The 26,144-nt window shown below is 34.7% G+C and overlaps 1 protein-coding gene across 1 annotated transcript in view; it reads left to right on the top strand.

Moving 5' to 3' along the window:
• GPR158 (G protein-coupled receptor 158) overlaps positions 1 to 26,144 on the top strand; it is a 341,897-nt gene that overhangs the window by 200,882 nt on the left and 114,871 nt on the right. Inside the window, exon 4 of the mRNA XM_011371016.1 lies at positions 10,934 to 11,157. Coding sequence (XP_011369318.1) covers positions 10,934 to 11,157 — 224 coding nt within the window. The remainder of the gene's footprint in view (positions 1 to 10,933; positions 11,158 to 26,144) is intronic.

Raw genomic sequence — 26,144 nt, 5'->3', positions numbered from 1 at the left:
CATATGAATGATAAAATGAATGCTGTAGAATGTAAGTAATGAATCTGAGTAAAGAATATATGGGATTTCCTTTTTATTTGATAAATTTTACACGGTATGTTTTATAAATTTAAGGTATACAGGTTACTTCGATACATTTACATATTGTAATATAATTAGCAATAAAGCAATATTGATCACATTATATCATTATAGTACAATATTATTATCTATATTCATTATACTGCACGTTAGATCTCTGTGGCTTATTTACTACTCATTATAGGTTTGTACCCTTAAACACCATCAACCTTATTCCCACCATCTCATTCCCTGGTAACCACCATTTTACTCTCTGTTTTTTACAAGTTTGACCTTTACATTCCATATATAAGTGATATCATATATGACTTGTCTTTCTCTGTTAGCCTTGTCCCACTTAGCATTATACGCTCAAGGTTTATAAATGTTGTCAAAAATCACAGGACATCTTCCTTTCTCGTGGCTGAATAACATTCCAGTATGTGTGTGTGTGTGTATTACATCTTTTTTATCCATTTATTTTGGATTTCTTGCAGCTTTTCTGTAGATGTCAAATTATATCAAAATTAAAAGCTACAAAAACCTAATTTTCAGAACATTATTTATGTTTTAATTCAGAAGTCTGTGATTTTTCAATAATTGTAGCATCAACAGGTTAATTAGATCTTTGGGATTTGGAGCAAAAATCCACTTTGTTATTCATTCCTATCTAGAGGGCCAGGGTTTTAAAATATTTATGTTTTTATTATAGAAATATCACACATTAATTTAAAAACTTTGGAATGTATAGAAAACAAATTTAAAAAGCCATTTGAAAATTTAACTTTTTACGTATTTTTTTTTATATAGATGTCTATATATGATCTTTCTAAAAACTTGGTATTATATTCATTTTAAACATCATACATAGTTTTCTTCAACACTATTTTAGTAGTTGCATAGAAGTCCATTGAGTAAATGTACTATAGTTTACTTACCCATTCATGATAAAGTTTATATTTTTACTAGTTTATATAAATATAAAATATACTTATGTAAAAAATGTCTAGAGGTTTTGTATTTTTCTGATGTCAGTGAAGTAAAATTAAGGTAAGCAAATAGGTTAACATACTGTTCACAGTTGTCACAATTTATCTTGACAAGCTCATGTTTACAGGTGAATGTTGTAGATTTCCCAGACGTCCTTTGCTGCTACTGTAACCTTCTCATAGTGTCCTCTAAATTTATGCTTAAGGCAGCATACTTGATCACCCATATAATGACATGAAAAACCGCTGTTGCCAAAGCAAATAGCTCTTCATATTTACCATTTGTCTTCAGGAATTATTTGTTTTATCTGATAATTCCAATATCATCTTCATTTTGAAGCCTTACCAAAGCTAATCATGATTCTGTGCGTGGTAAATGTTTCAAGTTGCTCAGAACTGAAATTTTCAAATCAAATTACCATCAAAGATGATTTCTAAGCAGATTTTCCTATAGATTCCAAAGACACCTATGATAACATATTCTTTAAATATTTTTCTAGTTTGAGTCTGGTATCTCGAGAAATACAATTTTGATACTATAGGGAGCACATGGTTTCTTTGGGTATAGCATATCAGTCTGTGGAACATTAGCAGTAAGCAGAGTAGAACACAAATAAAGATAGTCACAGGGGCTTGAATATTCAGGAAGAAAAGTGAACAGAGACAGAGCTCACTCTGTGTTGGTGTGGATCTCTGGATAACTGGTTGGTGAAGAGTGTAATGGGTCAGGGTAGGTGCATTTAAATCCAACTTTGCACAGTAGGAAAGGACTGTTCAACAGGACTGTCTTGAGTTTCTTGTGTTCCTGAATTTTACCTCTGATTTTCTGGGTCTTTTTTTAGGGTAAATCTAGACAAGCAACTCAGTCTCCCCAGTAAATCAGAATTGGGGGATATTGCAATAAATATGGAAGAACCTTGACTTACAAGAATAACAAAATATGTCAGTGTAGAGAGGGCCATAATTAGGAAAGATAGACAGGCAACAGAATTGAATTACTGCTAGAAATGTATTTCTTTCTGTTATAATGCAGAAATTATATTTAAGTCTGATTTAGGAAAAAGATTTTTCTAGTAAGAGAAATAAGAGAAAATAGCCTAATTTTTTGTTAATTATATAAACTTAATACACAAAATAAATTTCAGAAAGAATGAACTTTGTTTTTAATTGAATTTTTTTCTTTTTTAACTGTTTGATGTGTCTTATGGAGAGGAAACAAATAACTGAGCTTAAAGTCAAATGTTTATAATGTTGCAGAATGTCTTATGGGTCTGTGACGATTCTCTACAAATATCAGTTGTTGAATTTTGCAAAATTTGAGTGGAAAAACTGTTTTGCCTTTTTTTTTTTTTTTTTTACTAGCTTGATTTGGGAAGTTTGATCAAGTCAGTTTATTAGAGTATCTCACCATAGTGAGATTGATTTGGTTTAATCTACATAATAAAAAGCATACTGAAGAGGGTTCAACTTTTTAAATGCAATAATGTAAACTGGGAGTAAGTCATTTCATTCTCTACTATTTTTAACAAAATTATTGAGACATAGTATTATAAAAGAAAGTAAAGAATCCCAGGCAGTAATAAACTACTTCTGCAAATTAAATTCTTTCTGAATGTATAGGAAAGTTTTTTAACAATATAATTAGAGTTATCTGGTCCAAAACTCATTCACCTTTCTATGTCCAGCATATGGTTAGCATGTTGCTCAAATAAATGTAGGGGGCACCATTCAAATTGTATTCTATATGAGTGGTGCCAGAGGCAGCTGACTTTGGATCTTGGAAGCTATCATGCATTTTGTGTGTGTGTGCCTCCTGTATCACATTCTCTTCACCCACCTCAGATTTTAGTTACTGTGATAGTTACTGGGCATGCTGTAGGCATCTCACCTCAAATGCCCATAGAATTTCTTTCCTTTTCTGCCTCAGACTTTCTCTGAAGCGATACATTTACATATTGTAATATAATTAGCAATAAAGCAATATTGATCACATTATATCATTATAGTACAATATTATTATCTATATTCATTATACTGCACGTTAGATCTCTGTGGCTTATTTACTACTCATTATAGGTTTGTACCCTTAAACACCATCAACCTTATTCCCACCATCTCATTCCCTGGTAACCACCATTTTACTCTCTGTTTTTTACAAGTTTGACCTTTACATTCCATATATAAGTGATATCACATATGACTTGTCTTTCTCTGTTAGCCTTGTCCCACTTAGCATTATACGCTCAAGGTTTATAAATGTTGTCAAAAATCACAGGACATCTTCCTTTCTCGTGGCTGAATAACATTCCAGTATGTGTGTGTGTGTATTACATCTTTTTTATCCATTTATTTTGGATTTCTTGCAGCTTTTCTGTAAATGTCAAATTATATCAAAATTAAAAGCTACAAAAACCTAATTTTCAGAACATTATTTATGTTTTAATTCAGAAGTCTGTGATTTTTCAATAATTGTAGCATCAACAGGTTAATTAGATCTTTGGGATTTGGAGCAAAAATCCACTTTGTTATTCATTCCTATCTAGAGGGCCAGGGTTTTAAAATATTTATGTTTTTATTATAGAAATATCACACATTAATTTAAAAACTTTGGAATGTATAGAAAACAAATTTAAAAAGCCATTTGAAAATTTAACTTTTTACGTATGTTTTTTTATATAGATGTCTATATATGATCTTTCTAAAAACTTGGTATTATATTCATTTTAAACATCATACATAGTTTTCTTCAACACTATTTTAGTAGTTGCATAGAAGTCCATTGAGTAAATGTACTATAGTTTACTTACCCATTCATGATAAAGTTTATATTTTTACTAGTTTATATAAATATAAAATATACTTATGTAAAAAATGTCTAGAGGTTTTGTATTTTTCTGATGTCAGTGAAGTAAAATTAAGGTAAGCAAATAGGTTAACATACTGTTCACAGTTGTCACAATTTATCTTGACAAGCTCATGTTTACAGGTGAATGTTGTAGATTTCCCAGACGTCCTTTGCTGCTACTGTAACCTTCTCATAGTGTCCTCTAAATTTATGCTTAAGGCAGCATACTTGATCACCCATATAATGACATGAAAAACCGCTGTTGCCAAAGCAAATAGCTCTTCATATTTACCATTTGTCTTCAGGAATTATTTGTTTTATCTGATAATTCCAATATCATCTTCATTTTGAAGCCTTACCAAAGCTAATCATGATTCTGTGCGTGGTAAATGTTTCAAGTTGCTCAGAACTGAAATTTTCAAATCAAATTACCATCAAAGATGATTTCTAAGCAGATTTTCCTATAGATTCCAAAGACACCTATGATAACATATTCTTTAAATATTTTTCTAGTTTGAGTCTGGTATCTCGAGAAATACAATTTTGATACTATAGGGAGCACATGGTTTCTTTGGGTATAGCATATCAGTCTGTGGAACATTAGCAGTAAGCAGAGTAGAACACAAATAAAGATAGTCACAGGGGCTTGAATATTCAGGAAGAAAAGTGAACAGAGACAGAGCTCACTCTGTGTTGGTGTGGATCTCTGGATAACTGGTTGGTGAAGAGTGTAATGGGTCAGGGTAGGTGCATTTAAATCCAACTTTGCACAGTAGGAAAGGACTGTTCAACAGGACTGTCTTGAGTTTCTTGTGTTCCTGAATTTTACCTCTGATTTTCTGGGTCTTTTTTTAGGGTAAATCTAGACAAGCAACTCAGTCTCCCCAGTAAATCAGAATTGGGGGATATTGCAATAAATATGGAAGAACCTTGACTTACAAGAATAACAAAATATGTCAGTGTAGAGAGGGCCATAATTAGGAAAGATAGACAGGCAACAGAATTGAATTACTGCTAGAAATGTATTTCTTTCTGTTATAATGCAGAAATTATATTTAAGTCTGATTTAGGAAAAAGATTTTTCTAGTAAGAGAAATAAGAGAAAATAGCCTAATTTTTTGTTAATTATATAAACTTAATACACAAAATAAATTTCAGAAAGAATGAACTTTGTTTTTAATTGAATTTTTTTCTTTTTTAACTGTTTGATGTGTCTTATGGAGAGGAAACAAATAACTGAGCTTAAAGTCAAATGTTTATAATGTTGCAGAATGTCTTATGGGTCTGTGACAATTCTCTACAAATATCAGTTGTTGAATTTTGCAAAATTTGAGTGGAAAAACTGTTTTGCCTTTTTTTTTTTTTTTTTTTTACTAGCTTGATTTGGGAAGTTTGATCAAGTCAGTTTATTAGAGTATCTCACCATACTGAGATTGATTTGGTTTAATCTACATAATAAAAAGCATACTGAAGAGGGTTCAACTTTTTAAATGCAATAATGTAAACTGGGAGTAAGTCATTTCATTCTCTACTATTTTTAACAAAATTATTGAGACATAGTATTATAAAAGAAAGTAAAGAATCCCAGGCAGTAATAAACTACTTCTGCAAATTAAATTCTTTCTGAATGTATAGGAAAGTTTTTTAACAATATAATTAGAGTTATCTGGTCCAAAACTCATTCACCTTTCTATGTCCAGCATATGGTTAGCATGTTGCTCAAATAAATGTAGGGGGCACCATTCAAATTGTATTCTATATGAGTGGTGCCAGAGGCAGCTGACTTTGGATCTTGGAAGCTATCATGCATTTTGTGTGTGTGTGCCTCCTGTATCACATTCTCTTCACCCACCTCAGATTTTAGTTACTGTGATAGTTACTGGGCATGCTGTAGGCATCTCACCTCAAATGCCCATAGAATTTCTTTCCTTTTCTGCCTCAGACTTTCTCTGAAGCCCTCTAAGCTTGCTCAGCTCTTGACCAAGAGTGTGGAGAAACTGAAATTCCGGCTCTGCTTTCAAGGGACCCAAACCAAGACAGCAGCTTTAGTTCTTTGATAGTGTTAAGTCATATTTAAATCCAGAGAAAATATTTGTTGGTTGATTGCCTTTTGAATTTGCAGTTATGGAAAGAAAGAATGCAATACCCTTTTGAAATATGAGTCAGAGCCTGGGAAAGTTGTGTAATTAAGGATTTTGTTTGGCATTAATATTGGATTGGAGGGCCCTAGGAATCTTATCTATCTACACTTACTCTCTCAGTGATCTGATCCACTCCCGCCACTCTATATGCTATATAAATGCCGATGACATTTATATCTTCGTCTTCAGTGCAGAACTTTTTTCCAAACTCCGGACTTATACATCAAGATGCCTACTTAATATCATCACTTGGGTCTCTAGTAGACACCCTCAAACTGAAATGTCAAGTTTGAACGTATGATCTCCAAAAATGTCTCTACATGCATTTTTCCCATCTTGGCTGACAGTTACTTCATCCATCCACTAGTTTATGCCAAACACCTAGAAGTCATCCTGGACTCTTTTCTTTTTCTCTCATTCCATAGCCAACTCATCAGAAAATCCTGTCAACTTTAACTTCAAACTATATCTAAATCTAACATTCGTTCCATTATACTATAGTCCCAGCCACCAAGTCTCACCTGAATTACTGCAATAACTTCCCACTAATATCCCTACTTCTACCCTTACCCCTTACAGTATATTCTCTATAGAACCAAAGTAATCCTTTAACAACATAAGGCATATCATATCACTCCCCTACTCTAAACCCTACCATGGCTCTCTGCTTTACTGAAAGTAGAATCCAAGTCCCTATAGTAGCCCACAGTGCCCTTTGTCATCTGTCCCCGTTACTTCTCTGACTCCATCCTCCACAGCACTGCCTCCCACTCAACCCACTCTAGCCACACAGCCCCTTCGCACTTCTTCACATGTGCCAGGTATGCCCCTACCTCGGCACCTTTGTGCTGGCTGACTCTTCTCCCTGGAACTCTCTTCACTCGCAAGTTCCACCCCTAGCATGTTTGATGCCCGTGACTTTGCTCTATTAATTTTTTCTCTTGGCACATCTCAGTTTTAACATATAATATTATTTACCTATTATGTTGATGGATTCTGTCTGTTTCCCCTACTAGAACATCAGTTCCACAGGCACAGAGATCTTTGTTTTGTTCACTTATTTATCTCACTAAAACTGCACTTGACACATAATTTGACACTCAAAATAGTTGTTGAGTTGAATAATAACTTGTTTCTGTCAAATGCTATACAGTTTGAGGTACCGTTCTCCCAGTTCTATATACTGCCTCATTCAAAAAATGATTTGGAGAAATATACGCTATGCCACAGAGTAACAAAGATGAGGAAATTGGACAAAAGTAAAATAATGGTCATGAAATGAGTCAGGGATAAGGTTAAGTTTTCTACATTTACTAGTAGGGGACCATAAATTTGGTCCTTAAGCAAAGAAGAACTTTCAAATCTTGATTAGTTAAACATGATTGAAAATTTTACAAAGATATTGTCAAATGTAGCTAAAATGTGACTGTGACTGCTTTCTATGGTCATATGTTACAAAAACTAACAAGCTCAAATACACAAAGCAGTTAACATACTGCCGTATTTTTCAGGTTGAGTGATTCGAGGTGCTAAATAGTCTCTGCTCATAACATCTAGGAGAATTATACCTTTACACGTACAAGTGAAGTTTTAAGTTTATTTTTTATCAAAAGTAAATAGTGTATATTATTTGGCTTATAGGCAGCCAAGAGCTTCTTAAACCAATGAGAAAATATCAGCCTGTTTAGCTAAAGCAAGAAAACAAAGACTAGGTTCAGAAAGACTATTTCACAGAATGAAGATTTTCCACAGATACTTTTTCTTTACTAACTTAACTTTTGTTCTGGTTCTGTTTATGGTAGTTTGGCTAGTTTGAGGGGTGTTTACACTTGTTAGGAATCTCTGTTCTTTGTTGCTGATGTCCCATGTCTGTAAAACTGTGACTTTTAATGTTTTGTTCATTTTTTTTTGCTATTTTTGATGGGAAAGTAAATTTAATCCCCGTTTTACTATCTTGTCCAAAAATCTTTTGTATCCCAAATCTGATCTCAGAGATCTTGACATTTTTGTCACCCTCATCAGTCCATTTGAATCCTTGCTAACATTCTTCTTCTTACTCAGTACAGTGACCCTTTCTGGCTGCACTTACATGGCTATTCAATTTGTACTCCAGAGTTAATTAATTCGTTGTTTTCTTAATATTTTAGCCTTTCATACTTCACAGCTTTTGACTTATGTGCCCTATCTTCCCTCTGTATTAGATATCTGTATTAGATATCTGTATTAGATATCTGTTTTTTTATCTCTTCACATGCCACTTGGCCCTACCTCTTACTCTAGCTATTGCTATGACTATTTCCTGAAAGCAATGAACAGCTTTGCATAAGTATGGATGTATTATGCTTTGCCTCAGACCAGAAACTCATGCCATACTTCTGCTCTCTTTCTCTGCTATGGGGCATCACTGAAGTCATGGCACAGAATGCAGAACCTGCTCTAAGTGCATAACCCAGAAAATGTGTGGAAGTTAATGACTCTGAAAGCCACCTTGATCAATGAGAAAGGCTGATGATGGAGAAATGTTTTCCTCTAATCCCTTGTTATACTCAGACTCAGGAGTCCCCTGGAGGGTTAAGCAAAGGCTGTAGGTCCATTACACGGCCTGGTATTGGCTTTTCCCCCTTCCCTGCAATACCATTTTCAGAGTCCTCTTTCTTTATTCTCTCTCTTCAACTTCTCTATCCTCCCCATTTGCTTCTAGGCTACTGATAATTGAAGAAAATTGAAAAAGTATCTTGACTAGATCTCTTAGTAAATCATACTATCAAAGTCATCAGTTATTCTTAGAGTTAATTTATTGAACTATGCTCTTGATTACATCCAATCCTTACTTCTCCGGTTCTTTCTTCAGTAGTCCTCCCACATCTTTCCTTAATTTTTAATGCCGTCTTTTGCCAAATATAGCTACGTTCAGATCGCACCCATAATACAAGAAAACAAAAAACCAAAACCTTTTGTTGACTCCATCATTATTCTATTAACCATGACTCTTTCTCTCTTTTTTCATTCAATGGAACATTTATTAAAATAATATTCTATATTATTACATATTTATCCCTTAAGCTCTGGCAACCTAATTTCAATTTCTACCACTCTTTACAAACTACTGTCTTAAAGCTCAATGAAGGATAAAATAATCATTCAACCTCATAGCCTTTCCTCAGTTATCATCTTAATCACATTCCAGCATGTTCTAGTGAATGCCAGTTTTCTTTTATGACACTGTAAAAAGTTCTGCCATCTAGCTTCTTCCTCTTTGTATCCCCTAATCAATACCTATTCATTCCCAGAGCTCTCAGTAGGTTCTTTCTCTGACACTGATCCTTCTCCCACACTCCAGTCTTGTTATTTTTCACTTCTTATTGTATATTTCTCTTGGACAATGAGTCGCACTTCAAATTTAATTTGTGTAAAATGGAGCTTATCCTTTCCACTTGCTCCCTCCATACCTCAGCTCTTTCTTCTGACTTGTTTTTTTTTGTTTGTTTTTGAACAAGTAATGCCTTTCTTTAAGGCACCAGTGGATTCCTAATTCCACTTTGCATTTCCCATATTTGGAGGAGAGAAGAAAGCTAGGCATTGTGATTTATATACATTATCTCATTTAATCCCCACAGCAATTCACATTTCATACTTTGGTAAACTAAGACCCAAAGTGGTTAAGTGAGTTGCCCAGTGTCTCAGAGTTGTGTAGGGATGCGAACTCTGTTTGTTGGACACTAAAATTCTTATACTTTTCACTGTGTAACAAGATGACTGTTAAAAAGCAATGTATCATGAATCATCAAAGAAATATCAATTATATTTTTGCTATTATATTTATTAATGAAGGAAAGGAAGCATACATTTTGAAAAAAATTGTGAACTTTCAACAAGAGTTGAAAATAATAAGGACTTTGTATTAAATTTGTGTTACCAAAATGCTGTTAACCAGAAAAACCTCTTTCCCAAATTCCTCAATTGATCAAGGAATTTGATCAATATACTGAACTGTGTGGTTGTGTTATATACTAAAGTGGGTGTATACCACTAATGTCTTTATGTTGAGTTCAGAATTGGAAATAGGTTTTTTTTTGTTTTGTTTTGTTTTAGTATATATTATTAAGTAGATGTTTGTCAATGCTAACCTCAACAATTAAAAGAGAATCTTTACCTTTTGGGCTTCAGAGCTAAGTTAAATTTGATAACTGAGACAGAAGAATCTAATCTTAATGCGAGGATCAATAGCAGCAGTTAGTTAGTTAATAATGTTGAAATGTCCTGTGGGCATGCAAAGTGGGAAATTATACCTTTATACTGCAGCCTGTGACTATGGATTGTACTCTGGGCAAAGGATGCACCATCATTAGGAAATTGCATACTGAACAACTGTTGATTAAGTACTATTTTATCCAATTTAGACCTAATGAACTTGGTAGATAAGATTCCTGCTGAATTAAGAAGCAATCAAAGCCTCATTTTGGATTCCGCGCCATCTAGGTCAAGAAGTTCCAGAAGCGTTGTGTTATGTGTACTTACTTAGAACAGGGAAAATGCGGCTTCCTTCTGCTTAGTTCCTTAACAGATATTTATGGAATGTGGTTTGTGCTGTAGGGAGTATCACTAGGTGAGTGGTAATGATATAAAATAGAACACTGTTTCCTGCCTTTGAAGAGTTTTATTTCCATTTTTGCTTATTTTCCTCAATTACACTGAATAGCATTTTTTTTTTTAATCACAGGGATAAAAAAAATATGTGAATCTAAAGGCAAATAACTCTCTCCTCTAGCAAGAAGGTTGACAGAAGGTCTGTGATGAAAGGGAAAAGGAATGAAGAGGTGAGGATGTGTTATACTCTGTACTCAGTCTCACCTACCTCAGAGGTGCAATGACACTGTGGTTTTATTTGGAACTTTCAGGAAGGGGTCCGGATCACCATTTTACAGGAAGTGCAAAAGATGTATCAGAAGAAGTCCATGTCTGCCTACCCTGCAGGGAGGGCTGCCCCTACTGTGCTGATGACAGCCCCTGCTTTGTCCAGGAGGATAAGTATTTGCGACTTGCTATCATCTCCTTCCAAGCCCTGTGTATGCTGCTCGACTTCGTTAGCATGCTGGTGGTCTACCACTTTCGCAAAGCAAAGGTAAACCCAGGTATCCTGGTTATGATCTTCGTTTTTATTATGAAGTGACCTCTTATTTTTTAAAGCAAATAGAGTTTTCCCAAATCCCAGTGTCTTCTCTATTAAGAGAAATCTTTCTATAATAGGATTGGACAGAGTTATGAAAGTTATATTTTTAGCTCCCCAGGAGAAATAGGGATTAAAAATATGAAACTTTATTGTAACATTTTCTTCTACAGAATGTTTCCCCTTCTTTAGCCTGGAGGTTGAGTACTTTATTGCTTTAAAGGACTCTCTTTTACATCATCTCTTTGGCCTCTTGAAGAACATATTCTGCCAGTACCCAATATTTTATTGATTTTTCCATATCCAAAAGCTTTGTGATATTTATTATATTCCATTTTTATTTCTCTTAGCCATATTTGAAGATGGTAAATAGACTCAACTATTTTTGAGCACATTACACTTTGAAGAATGAATTTATTCATGACCTTATAGTTGGTCCTAAGTTAGTATCCCAAATAATAGTGATCTTAAAAGCTTATATGGCTTTTAAAAGAGCCTGTCCTTTAGTTCTGCTCTGAGAAATTGAAGAGTAGTATAAGCATTTGTAGGCTTCTCAGTCAGGGGGTGGACAAACTACTAAAATGTTTAGGGTAAAGCTTTCTGGGGAGCTGTCTTCAGTTGGTCACTCAATTAATTATATGTAGCCAGTGTTTTGTCAGAATTTGTGTTCTTTTGCTTTCAGAAACTTATTTATGCAATTGGAAAGAAAAACAAAGCCTAAAGTTTCCACCTTTTCTGAATTTGACTGACCCCCTACCTGTTAACAAAGTTGTACAATGGATTTGGATTTATAGAGCTCATTGAAAGTATAAATTTTTTCCCATTAGAAATTTTTAAAAAAGAAGAAAACAACTCTCTGTGAATGGCATTTATTACACAATCTCAAGTTAACATTAAAAAACAAAAACAAACAAACAAAAACCTCTGTTGAGATTCTGGGAGATTATATCCATTATGTTAATGTTATAGACTTTAATAGTTATTTTAAACAGTTTCATTAACAGAAGCATATAGCACAAATTAAAATCAAGCTTTAAGTCAGAAAGAAAATGCAAACAGGCAAATGGCTCTTCATTAAACCAATATTTGTCTTTCTTTTGCAACTAAATATGTGTTAAATTGTATATATGATAAAGTAGCAGGGAAGTGGAGTTGAAAAATATCTCACCTGTGTTACAGTTAGTAAAATTAATTGGTTTTTTAAAAGCTTGTCACTGGTAAAGCAAGTAGAATTGAAAGGTCTATTTAAAAAATTGCTCTGAAATCTCTCTACATAATGTAATTCATTTACACACTGTATATAACACGTAGTTCTTTATGCATTTGATTTTAATCAATGATTTGTATGCTAAATGGAGTTAGTGATATATGATGGGTACAATACTATATTATGTATAAAGAAAACTAAGATCATTCTTGCTAGACCAATGTCTTAATCTTTGTTAATGTTACTTAACATATCCAAAGTTATTAACCTTGCAAATTTCTCTGGCCCTTCATATGAAATGTTACTATATGAGTCTCTCATGAGAATAGATAACTTTACATGTCATTTAGTGAAATTTCTATACTTATAAACTACTTGGATTAGATAAATTAGACATTATCTAGTTTTAAGGTGGTCATCTTTTGAAAATAGTGAGTTTTCACTGATTGTGTCATATAAATAAAGGGGGATGTTTTTAGGAAGTAAGTTAATATTAAGTCAATGAACATATAAATAAACTTCTTACTGATTTCCTGTTTTTATTTAGAAATTGATGAAATTTCAGAACTAGATTGGAGCAACCTCTTGTTTTTATAGAAAAGAAAACCCAGCCTCTGAGAGACTGTAAGTTACCTATGTAACACAGCGAGGTTGAGATGTTTATATATTTATATTTTGTCTTATTCCAGGACAGAATAAACTCTCCCATCTGCAAGGAGACATCCTGAGGGAGGGCCCAGGAACAGTGGTTAGGGGAGGAGGCTTAGCTAGAATCTGAGACTTGTCCCTTCTTTCCTCTTTTTCCACCACGTGAACCATATTCTTTAATCCAAATTCACCAGAATTCATGGTATGTGACATCTTAAATGCTTTTAGTATATAAACTATATTTCATTTAAGGCCCATTAGAAATGGATAATTTGGGAACTTAAGGCCTCTTTTATTTATATTAGATTTTTTTTCTGTGAATTGACATAAATAATGACACTGACAAATCAAATATGGGAAAAGCGATGGCAGTGTCAAATGCAGCAGCTGATCTTGTACATCATGCAAATATTCTGTAATGGTAACAGACAGTTCTCTGTTCTAAAATGAAATATTAGGTGATCATATTGAGAGACATAAGATGATTTAGAAATTCATGTCTTTCAGTTGCTCTGTTCTTCCAGGGAAGTCTTTTTTTTTTTTTTTTAAGTACATTTGGTTAAATTAAGTTTACTCGTGCCTAAAATATCAACTTTGTAGTTGTTAAGCACCAACAATCATTGGTCAAAGGTTAGTTTAACATTTTATCATTTTGAACAATACAAACTAGATTCTATTATATTTTGGGGTGAGGCTTGTAGTATGACACCGCAAAGAGCAAATTAAATTTTACTCGGCACCAACATTTAGGTAACTAATTACATACATTTGTCCTGTGCCCTTGGTTAAAGATTAAATCTGTCAATAAACTGTGAATGAAGTTGAACCCAGTGAGTTCTTCTAAAACAATAGCAATTTTAAAACAGTTTTTAAAGATCCTGAACATTAAATAGTTTTAAATTATTTCTACATTTTCCACCAAATATTATGATAAGTAACATATTTTTCTGCCAGCTATTCTGAACAGAGTGTATGGTTTCTTACAGCTTAATAATGTCAAATGTTAGTACAATTTACTTTCAAATGAAAATTTCAAAGAGAAAAGATACACTGGAAGGAACAGCAGCCTATTCTACTTCTGAAAATAATCTTTTGCTTGATTTATTCTTAGCAAATTTTAGCATGTTTTGTTTGAGCTTAGTAGTTTGGAAAAAAATAATAATCTTTTTTAAAAGCGAACATGATTCGTACCATCCCTTCCATTTCTGTAATAGTTTTTTTTCCTTTTAATTAGAACTTAATTGACAGGGATTTTATAATTGCTCATTTTTGGTTTGGAGAATTAGATATCTTAATATAGAGTGTGATTGATTTTTAAATGAAATTCTACTAGGCTAATTGTGATGTTCTAATGCTTATTTTGGTGAAATAAAGGGAGACATAGCATTTCTTTTTTTCTCATTACATTTACCTCTGTACCCAGTCCCTGGCAACCACTATCAATATAGATTTGCTTATTCTAGGAATTACATATAAATGGAATCATATAATATGTGAGTTTTTGTGTTTGGCTTCTTTTACTTAGCATAATGTTAATGTTTTCAAAGCTCATCCACATTGTAGTATGTAATAGTACTTCTGCTTTTCATGGCAGAAACAGTATATATAGTCTAAAATCGGGCCTGATTAATGTAGTAAGCATTTTAGGGGTGTATTACATCTGCAAAGAAGAATCATATCATACTAGTTAATGCAAGATAAATTTTTCATGTCTTATGTATATGTAGAGACTTGTTCATTGAAGACATTTCTGGACCATTCCAAGTTACCAAAGGAGAAAGTATCACAGCTTTTACTTCCACACTTTTATCCTTATAGGGAGTAAGAAGACAAAAACTAAGTAAAAATTATATCATTTTATAATGAAATGTTTGATTTTGAAACATAGTGCTTAATATTATTTGGATAATTTTTCTTTCCATGAACTATATTTAAACATACCTATGAAGAAACCTGAAATGCTACACTTGCAATATAGAGAAGTATAATCATGTTTTCTAAAATTACTTCCAAATGATCTTTAGGATTCAGAGGTCTGAATAGGCGGGCTAGCCCCAGCATTAAAATTAGGTGTAGCAAAGAATGTATCAAGGAAGTGTGGGTGTCAGGGCCTAGCTGATCCTGTTGGCTATGCCAAGTGTCAGCGCTGAGCTGATCGAGAAGGGAAGGTTCGTTGGTAAGACGCCCAGTTGGAAGAATGCACAAGAGGCAGACATGAGAATGAAACGGCAGGCACCAACTTTATTTTGGAACGCACCTCTGTTTCTAGAAGTGCAGTTCTATTGGGAGTGAGCGCAGTATTGCACACATTTCTTCTGCTCCCCTTTCTTGTGCTCCCCTTCTGCTCTCCAGGGGACTGCATGGCTCTACACCTAGCAGAGCTCAATAGTGGCCTTCAGCCACACATGCACGATACAATAAGCTGAAGTATGTTTACATATTTTCTAAATCTGGGGTCCTATTCCTAGCCATGGGCCTGGATCACAGGCAGACCTTGGGCCAGCCAGGCCTGGTGCCCCCAGTGGGCTTAGTCTTCCTACCTCAAGCATCAATGCCACTGTCCCCAAAGTGTTAGGGCCTCACATATTTGGCTCTTGAAAGCTTTCCAGCTTTAAGGGCTTCTGTTTAAAGTACAGCTACTGTTTAAGTAGGATTAGTTGTCATTCTAATGACGAGTGGAATTTATGCTAAAACGTAATTGCCACCTCCTGTCGGTTTATTGGAACACTGTGTTTAAAGGGATTCTGAGGTAGCTAATGGATTTATTCTGAAAGGTGATTGTTTAGCGGCTAACTAGCAGTCATAGGTGTTCGCAGGGAAACTAATTACATCCTTAGCTCATATTTGCCACTCCTTTTCCAGAAGCTTCCGGCTCAACGGAAGTAGTGAGGGAAGCAGGCTACTGATATATGATGTGAGAGGGCCTTTGTGATAGCATGGCTATTATCCGTTTTGCCTAGGGATAGCCTACTTCTTGAAGTATTATATCAACATTCAGGGTTTCTATAGAGAGTGAATGCTATATCTGGCCAAGAAATAATGAATTTATTAGGAGCAATCTCATTCCCCAATTTATTAGCTAGTTCTCAAGTATTTGAACTTGCAAAAGTCTGAAATATATTTCAACGGGTGCTTTTTCCTAAATATTTAAATATAAGTATATTTCAAAGAAAATGTAGTGCTTTCAATTCTTATTTATTTTCACTTTTCTTCTGATAAATATGTGTGGTATATGTTAGTAAAAGTGCCAGAAGAAATTAGATTTTTAAAATCGCAGCCTCCATCCCAGCATACAACATTCATCCCCCAATGTATTTTGTCAATAAGAAAATATTTTATGAGCTCTGAGTAGAGTTCAGTTCCCAGCTTAAATTTAGAATTTTAAATCTTTTCTTTCTCTTGTTATTATGGAAATTATTTAGCTCATTTGTAGGTTATTTTTTCTTAGGACTACTTTTATTAGCAATCAGGAATGTCTACTTTTTCTGGTCACAGAGATTTCTGAATTATTGTGGGCGAGCTTTAGAACTAAATATAAAATTTAAAGAATTAAAATAAAATTAAAAAGCAAATTGGAAAAAATGTTTTGATATGATAAGATAGTAGAGGATTAATATTGTTAATCTAAAAATAAACCCTCTCAGGTTTAAATAAGGTGTACAAAAATACCCAATAGAAAAATAGGCAAAATTCATAAGGAATTTAAAAACATAAAAATGTATTCTCTATATCCATGTATAATTACAAAATGCAAATTAAAATAATAAGACATACTTTTATAATAATACTCTCTGTGTTGGTGAAGACATTAGGAATTTAGGTGCTCTTATCCATTGCTGATGGTTGTGTAAAGTGGTAGCAACTTTTAGATAAAGTTTGGAATTATGTGTAAAAGACTTAAAAATGCACAGTAGTTTTACTCTAGGAGTCTGTACTAAAGAAATCATAATGTGCACAAGGACTTACATATATTCATATGTGTTTATCATAGCATTATTGATAGTTCAAACAAACTGGGAACAGTCAAACGTTCAAAATTGGGTTAGGTCGTCCATGCTTTTAAATATGGAGGCCATAAAAATGATTTCGTAGAATTCTGTATGATGAGGGGAAATGGTTTTAATATAATTATTTAATCATAACCTTCACTACCACAATTTCACTATTAAAATTTTATTTTAGCTCATCATTTTTTATCCTTTCCTCTCACCTTTTCTTCTTATGCCATTCCTCTCTGCCTGCCTTCTTCCATTCCTTCTTTTCATTCATCAACTGCTCAGCATCTACTTAGTGTTTGGAGCTAGTACCCATACGGAGAATACAATGATGAACAGGCAAACAAGATCTGTGCCTTTAAGGAGCTAATATTCCAATGCGGAGGTGGTGGAGATGGGCAATAAGAAAATAAAGAGAAGTATCAGCTGATAGTGAGTGCTGTCATCAAAATGAAATCGTGTAACGTGATGTGGTGAACCTTTGGAGTTATAGGGTTCTTATAGCCACCATGTAAGTTGGTACTATCCTCAGCTTGTATTTGAATAAACTGAAGTGTAGAGAATTAACAACAACAACAAAAAAAAACAATCCAGTGTTATTTGGGGAAGCTAAGGTTCACCTTCAGGTCCGTTTGACTTCGTAACTCATTATAGGTGTTAACTACTGTGCTATACTATCTGTCATATGGTTACAATGCAGGTATTTATCTTAAATTCTAAAAAGCCGACCCGGCCAACCCTGGCCCCATTGTAGTAATCTAAATTCTAGGCCTGTGTACATTCTTCTTTCTTCCTCATTACTTTATGCCTCATTGAAACTTACATGTCCTATGCTTTATTTATTCTTGCTAGGTGTCTGCTAGTTAGCTGAATAAATTAAGTGCTCACATGGCACCATTTTAATGGCTTTATATGTTCCTTGGCTTTGCTCATTTGTGTGACTATATAATTTTTCATTTTAATGGCTTCTTTTAATGACTTAACCCAAGGAGCAACTCACATATAATGGCTTACGAGGATGTGTGTGAATGTATGTGGGTGTCAGGGTGGCAGTAAGAGTACGGATGGTGGGGAGCAGGAGTGTGGCAGAAAATAGTTTAGCTGAAGGGTCTCTTTCTGTGCTTCTTAAAAAATATCACTTGAATAATCTCGTACTCCAGCTGGTGGCAGCAGCTAATTATGAGTTAATGAAGAGTAGCTAAAGCGATTATCTCATATTTGTATACGCCTTAGAAGTAAAACGCTTAGTGGTTACCAAAGCTCCATTTCCCCTTTAAGACACTTATGCTTATGTATGCTCTTTTTAATGGTAAAGGCAGTTACCTATCAAGGATGCTAAAAATAACTTAAAAAAAATTAATGTACTCATACTGAATTGCTTCCTATTTGAAAAGTTTTGTAAGAGACTAGTCATTTTTTTCTGAATTTATCGGACCTTTATTTTTTAAAGCCTATTCAAATATTATGTAAGCAAAAGACTCTGCACAATTATAAATTAATGCCTTCATTAACTATTCATGAATATTTAGCTGGTTTACAAAGGTGATTTTAATATTGACTTGCCCAGAAGAGGCTCACAATCTAATGGAGAAGTGAATGTAAGGAAATGGAAGATATATAAAAACATGAACTTCAGTGTGTTGAATACTTGCGAGGCATTGGAGAATAGTGATTAAAGTCACAGACTTTAAAGTTTGACCATCTTGGTGCCTTTTCTGGCTTCTCACATAAGAGCTCTTAAATCTTAGGTAAGTCACCAAACTCTCTTTATCTTGGTTTTCTCCTCCGTGATATGGAGACAATAATAAATCTAATCACATAGTGCTATGGTGAAGATTGAAATATGCAGTATCTTTATAAACTTATTACAATTAATGATCTGTGGAAAAATGTTCAATAAGTGTTAGCTATTAATACTGTGTAGGTACAGAATATGATAGTAGCATAAAAATAAGAGTGATTAAGGGGAGGTCTGGGAAAACTTCAAAGAAGTAACACTTGAGAATGAATTTTACTGGTCGCACTGACAAGAAGTAAGAAGAGTAGGCTAGGCAGAGAGAGAGATGCAAAGATGTTAGGGAGCATGTAATACATTCAGGAAAATTCAAAAACTTCAATATGGATCCTCAAAAAACCTGGCTAAGCATTTTGGACTTCATTCTATAAGCGATTGAGATAAATTAAATTGTTGAGCTGGCTGACGATGTTAGACATATGGGTCTGGCACCACAGAAATAGGTTTGTAAGTCATTCACTCATTCATTCAGTCTGTTGAGGATGCACTAAGTTCCCAGGCATTGTTTTTGGATGGTGAACAACACAGGCATGGTCTGTGATCCTGTGAATGGAGTTTATAATATTGTGGGGTAAAGATGAGTAAATAAATTAATACATGCAATACTAATAAGTGCTATGAATAAGAGTAGAAAAGTAAAATGAGAAAAGATAATAGGGTTGGAGAGATTAATGGGGTTGGGGGGACTCTATTTAGATGGGTTCTTTAGGAAAACTTTTCTGAGGCAGCGTCATTAAATCTGAGGTCTCAAGGAGATTCAGGAGGGGGAGGAGGAAGAATAGGTACAGGAGAGTATTCCAGGAAAAGAAAACCACATCTGTGAAGGTGCCAAAGTGTGAAGAAACTGGAAGTGTTCTAGGAACTGAAGGAAACCAGCAAATAGAGCAGGAGAGTGGAAGGAGGAGTTTAGAGAGATAGTCAGTGGCAGTCATTCAGAGGTCTATGGGCCACGGTAGAGTTTCATTTTATGAAGTATAGTCATCAGAAACCACTGAAGGATTTGAAGCAGGGAATAAATGATCCCATTTAGATATTAAACTAATTTCTCTAGCTTTTCTGTAGAGAATAGATTAGTAAGGGACAAGTGTAAAAGTGGGGGAAATGATAAGAAGTCTATTGAATTAGTCTAGGTAAGAGAGAATGCCGGCCATGGGAATGGAGAGTAGTGGCTAAACTTGAGATACATTTGATGATAGAACGATAGGACTTGATGATGAATTTGATGTGAGAGGTGAAGAAAAAGAAAAATGGAAGAGAATAGTTTTAAGAGTAGGGCAGAGAAAATCAGGAGTTCCATTTTGGACATAAATTTAACTAGAGTCACCAAAGTTAGCACATAAAAAAACAAGATTCCCAATTAAATTTGAGTTTTATATAAACAATGAATAATGTTTTAGTGTAAGTTTGTGACAAATATTACATACTAATACTAAAATATTATATGTGGTTTATATGCATTATTTTATATGGATTTTATTTTATCTGGAAATCCTAATGGTTAATCTACCTGTGAGAAATTGAAGTGGGGATATCAAGAGGGCAGCTAGATATATGAGCTGGAGATTGAGTGCAAGAGTTCAGGCTAGAGCTATAAATTAGGAGTCATGAGCATTAAGATACAGAATTTAAAGCTGGCAGAATGAATGAGATCATGCACATAGGAAATGTAGAAAGAAAGAAAAAAAGAAGATGCTTAGGACTGACTCTTCAACATTTTGAAGTAAAGTAGAATGCAAGAACCCTTTTTGAATAATCGAGGTATAGCCAAAGAGAATAGAGGGAAGCTAGATCAGTGTCACATTACAGAATCCCAAAAAGGGCAGTGTGGCCAAGTGTGGGGAATACTAAGGAGTAATAGTATAAAATGAAGGGAGAGAAGTATGCCCTGGATTTGGCAACACGTGGGTCATTGGGAGCCTTCACGGTGGACTTTTATGTAATGATTGAGGAGGTGGAGAATACACGTATGCCCTAAACTCTAAGAATCTTACTTGGGAAGGAAGAAGAGAAGTAGAGTGTTAGGTAGATAGTGAGAGTTAAAACAATGAGAAATCCTGAGCTTTCCCAGGGTAGTGTGTAGAGTAAGAAAAGAAGACATTTGAAACAGAATCTTTGGAATAGATAGAAGAAAAGAAAGGGGGAAAAGGAACAGAGGAATGAAAGGTATGAACCAACCCAAGTAGAAGAATTTGACAGAAACAGAGGGAGGAACTCAAAAGAGAAGGGAGTTGTTAACAGCAGATAATATAGGAGCAATGAAGAAAAATGAGGCCTTAAATACTTTACTGCTGTGCCCATGCCACATTACTTTAATTATTATGGTTTTATGAGGACTTAAGTGTTGATAACTGGTAATCTTAACTTTTAAATTCATTTGGATAATTTTAGTTTTTACTCTTCCATATTTAGCATCTAGGAAAAGCTTTTCAGTGTAACACCCTATTAGGATTTTGGTAGGGATTGCATTTAATAGTGTAAGAACAATTGTCTAGTCCTATCAAAAAATACAGTATTAGATTATTCCCTTATACCATTTGCAATAAATCTAGATGAAAATGACTCTATGGAGTTGATGATTATGAAGTTATTGCAAGCTTTTGCCTGAGCATTTCTGAGCAGTGACAGGTACAGAAGTCAGCTTGTAGCGAGCTCAGAGGTAAATAGGGGATAGAAAAGTAGATAATGTAAATAAACAGCATTCTTTCAAGAAGCGTGGCTCTAAAGGTAAGCAGAAAGAGAGTCTGACCAAATAGCCAAAGAGGTGACTTAGGATTGAGGAAATTTTATCTTAAAAGATGGGAACACATACTTATAAACTGTTAGGAGAGAAGTTTGGATTAAAACACAAGGAAACATGGACTAATTGATGAGGCAAGGTCTCATGAACAACAATGGAATAAAATCCTGAATGCAGAAGGAGATTTTCACTTTGGACAGGAGTAGATCTGAATTGTACCCGAGAGTAGAGAGACAGTGATGCTGATGAGGCAGATATCAGTAATTTTGCATTGAGGCAACAGAGTTGAAGAAATTCTACCTTGGATTTCCTGTCTGAGATTTGGAATAAGGTCATTTCTTGAGTGTTCCTGAGTAGGGTGAGGTAAAGACTTGATAAAACTGTTGAGAGTTTTGTATAGCCACTGTATGAGAAGGAAAAGGAAGTCCAAGGGCACATAAAAGGATTCCTGAGAGCCCAGATCAAATTGGAAAGCACAGATGTTTCTCTGAAGTTCTTTTGAAAGAAAGAAAGGCAGAAGTTGAAGATAGAGCATATTAGCATAGGTAGTTACATTTATTGAATGGTTGTCATTTAAGGTACTGTAAATACTTTTCGAGTGGCATTTTGCTTTATGTCCATTTGTGTTTTTAAGTAGATTTACAAAAGGTTCACTTTTCAAGTTTCTTAGTTCACTTACAGCATTAAAATGTGTGACCATTAATTAATTTTAGAGAAATCCCCAGGAGGGAGAGAAATAACAGTAATTAGTATCTTCAGTTCCAAATGGAGAAAATGACTCCTAATAATACTCCTGAGGTCATAATGCAAACCACTATTCACTCATAATTAAATGAACAGCATCCTCCAAATTCAATAAAAAGAGCATATTTTATAAGACTTTAGTGTGTTATAGTTGCATGGCGTCTGTCATAGGAGCTTAATAAATAGTTTCAATTAGGCCTCTCCCAGTTAAAACCGAAATCAGGGAGATTTATTTTGTGAATTTTATTTCATAATACAGCAGGAATCAGCAAACTGATCTGCTGCCTGTTTTGAAAAAAAAAACTGAAATCAAAACAAGAATATTTTATGACATGTGGAAATTATGCGGAATTCAAATTTCAAGTGTCCATAGATAAAGTTTTATTGGAATACAGCCACACTTGCTTATCCACATGTTGTCTCTAGCTCATTTCACACTACAAAGGCAGAACTGAGTAGTTGTCATGGAGATGGTATGATCTGGAAAGCCTAAAATATTTACTTTTTGGTCCTTTACAGACAAAGTTAGCTGTCACTCAAAATACAGCTTCTGCCTGGTCTAGTTTCCATCCTCATCTCTTCAGCTCTCAGTGCCTTGTTCACTGGTCCTATACATTTTAGGGTTATTTGTCTTTTCATAAGGAACTCTTAAACACAAGAAAGCCTGCACCTCAATGAATAAATGCACAATGCTGTAATTTCTGATTCAGGTCATGATGCCTGGATACATTTTGGCTGAAAGGTCATCTTGGCATTCTTTAATTCCACCATGGAATCACTTCTGTCAGCTACAAAGATAATTCTAATTTGGAGCATTTGCTAGTTTCTTGACCTGCTGTTCTCTTTGTAACATACCAGGCCCTTCAGATCCTGAACCTAAAAATTCAAAACAATCTTCCCAGGCAAAATGGTTGAGCCAGAAGGCAGGATAGCAAGGCCTCAATTTGTATTTCAAATATAGATAATGGGAGCCCAAGTCCATTGCCTGGGTTCTAAGAGAAGCTGCCCTGGAGAAGCATGACTTAGTTGCTTTGGATCATAATTTTTAATTTTATTAAAATTTTTATTTTACTAAAGCAAGTTTCTTTTTGGCCACGAGCTCTTGGTCCACTGCTAATTTGTATTCAATTTAGCTGTCACTACTTTGAGGGTAGCTCTTGCTCAGCTAAGTGCAGTGTATCTGCTATACATTTTGAAGCCTCATAATTTCCTGCATCAGTGTTTCTCCAGCTAGAGGTCAGGCAGCATCCTAGAGGGGGTTGCAGAGCAACCTTTCTTGTATTTGTATTTAAGGACTTTCTGTCCTATGGCTTTCTCTTTTCATCCAGAGAGAATCACAGGGTTCTAAGGTGACAGGAAGGGCAATCATGACAAGGAATTATACGTTTTTTCTTTCTGTTGGAGATTTTTAGAGATGAGCTTTCCTGAAACCAAGGCTCCGTCTTATCTTCCTTTTCCACATCTATAAAAATCATGTGCTCCTCTACACACTTATAAATATATAACCTGGCTTCCTGGGGGCAAAAGGTGAACCTGTTTTTTGTTAGGTGTCCCTGTCTGCAATATTTCAAAATGATAAATCCCTCTGTGGTTTTGCTTCAATATCGAATCTAAACTTCCTCCAGATTTTCCCTCATCTCCCTGCATCACAGTTCAGAAAAGAGGAATGAATTGAATGTTAGCTGAGCACAGGACCTTCAGCCGTCATCTTGAGACTGATCCCAACACTGCTTAACCCTGAGAAATGGGAATTAGGCTGTTTTAAGACACTATGACTATGCCTTGAGCTGGGTTCTTTTACAATAGCCAGTAAGAGAGAAAACAAGGCCTCTCAAACAACACTTCCCTTAGTTGACTGCTTGCTAGTTAATGTTTGTAGAAGCAAAGCATGGGTTTCTATTTCACCTTTCAATTATCTATAATAGCCCACCAGCAGTGCCTAGGAAATATACCTGATAGACATTTGTTTCATTTGGAAGAAGAAGAAAGCTGAGTAGACATGAGAAAAAGTTTAAGTTCAAGAGAAGTAGGATTCTCATAGACCTTTTTTCTCTTCCTTTTGTTTTGCAAAGTCTGCAAGACAAATTATCTTTATAATGCAGATCAGCAACATGACAATTTCTTATCACAGGTCCTAGAAATGTGCAGGATTTTGGAGCAATTAAAATGTCTTTAAAATTTGTTTACTCATTCTTATGACTTCTCCATTTATTTTATCATTTCTCCATAAAATATTACTAAATTTAAATTTAATGCGGTTCCATAATACTGCTGAAGGCTCTTAAGAGTATATGTTATTTTCTATTTCAGAGTATAATATTCAGATAGGATCATTTTTGACATTTCGGTAATGCAGTCAATTTTTAGCTCTGGGACCCAAATTTAAAATAGATTAGAGGTAGCACTCGTAGTTTCATTTCTAAAACATTTGCGCTCATTTTCCCTATGAAAAATTGTAAGGATAGGGAATAATAATAGCAGAGGAGCTTATAGCAAGGTGAATAATAATAGCAGAGGAGCTTATAGCAAATAAAAAAGGCCATAACCGTTATGGGCCTATGGCAGTCAAAATGAAATACATAATTATTATGGGAGCCATTATCATCCATGTTTACTATTTACTTACCTTCTGTCTTTAGCTTCAGCCCTCTTTTATCTCTAGAATTTTTTCTTCCAATTCAACTCTACCCGCTTTAACTCAACATACACAAATGCTTCACTAAAGCTACGGTGTTGCTGCTCTGCCCGGCTACACCTGAATCATTTAGCGATTAGACTAGCCTGTGCTGGCAATGCCAAGTTAACCACTTTGCCTCTGGCTCTTGCGATATGGGGTTTGCCCTTTCTTCTTTGGAATTGATTCCATAATTCTTACCCACCTGATGGCCAGGCCTTGGCTGGCCTATTTAGACATTATTATTAGATACTTATTAATGGCGGGTGACTACTGTCTTCAATGAATTTTCATGTGCTTTCAATGGGTAAGTGTCACTTAAATCTCCTAGGCAATCAATTTCAGAATCCCCTGTGCAACCTTTTAAAATTTGAAGGAGCAGACCCTTCTTAGATCTTATGAATAAGTTAAGTTTCTTGGAGTGGAGTCTCCATGCACGTATAATTTAAAAAATTGTCATAGATGTTTCTAATATACCACTTGGGTTGGGAACTACTGACTTGTAACCTTGAAAATGATCTTTTATGTCCTCTTTTATGGCTGGTGGTAAAACCTAAAAACAATTCTTCACATCTGGGGAAGCAGAAGTGAGACTTTTCTTGATTAATCTTGTGATTTTCATAATCACATACACCCTAACCTTTTTAGAAATTATAGTTAATCTTTTTTATTTTCCTCAGTCAGAGAGAAATACAACCAAGGATGATGTATTCCTTGAGGCCAGTGAATTTCAGAGACAATGGAGCATGGTGGAGGGAGAATGAGCTATTTGAACTGTTCAGGATTCACTTATTGAAATTAAATTCCTGAGCTGTTTACCCGAGACCATGAAATAGCTAAGAGGAAAATTTATTTTAAAACGTCTGTGAGTGTAGAGAGGGCACAAACACGAAAGCTGATTCTAAAAGCAATCAAATATAGAGGAAAGCCCTCCTACTTTGATTATCTACTTTGGATGTTAGCAGCATGAAGTGACTAATAAGAGACAATAAAAGCTGCATAAACTAGAAAGGAAGTTTGGGTTTTTTTTTTCTTTGACACAAATAAGCAAACAGAAATGCTTGCCTGAAAGTAAATGAGCAGTTAGGCACAACAACAAATGAACCAACAATGCAGAAGGCCAACATAGTGGCTCACTAGTG

The sequence above is a fragment of the Pteropus vampyrus genome, unplaced genomic scaffold, assembly GCF_000151845.1.
Source record: "Pteropus vampyrus isolate Shadow unplaced genomic scaffold, Pvam_2.0 Scaffold180, whole genome shotgun sequence".
NCBI classification, from domain to species: Eukaryota; Metazoa; Chordata; class Mammalia; order Chiroptera; family Pteropodidae; genus Pteropus; species Pteropus vampyrus.
This window is presented reverse-complemented; position numbering and strand designations above follow the sequence as displayed.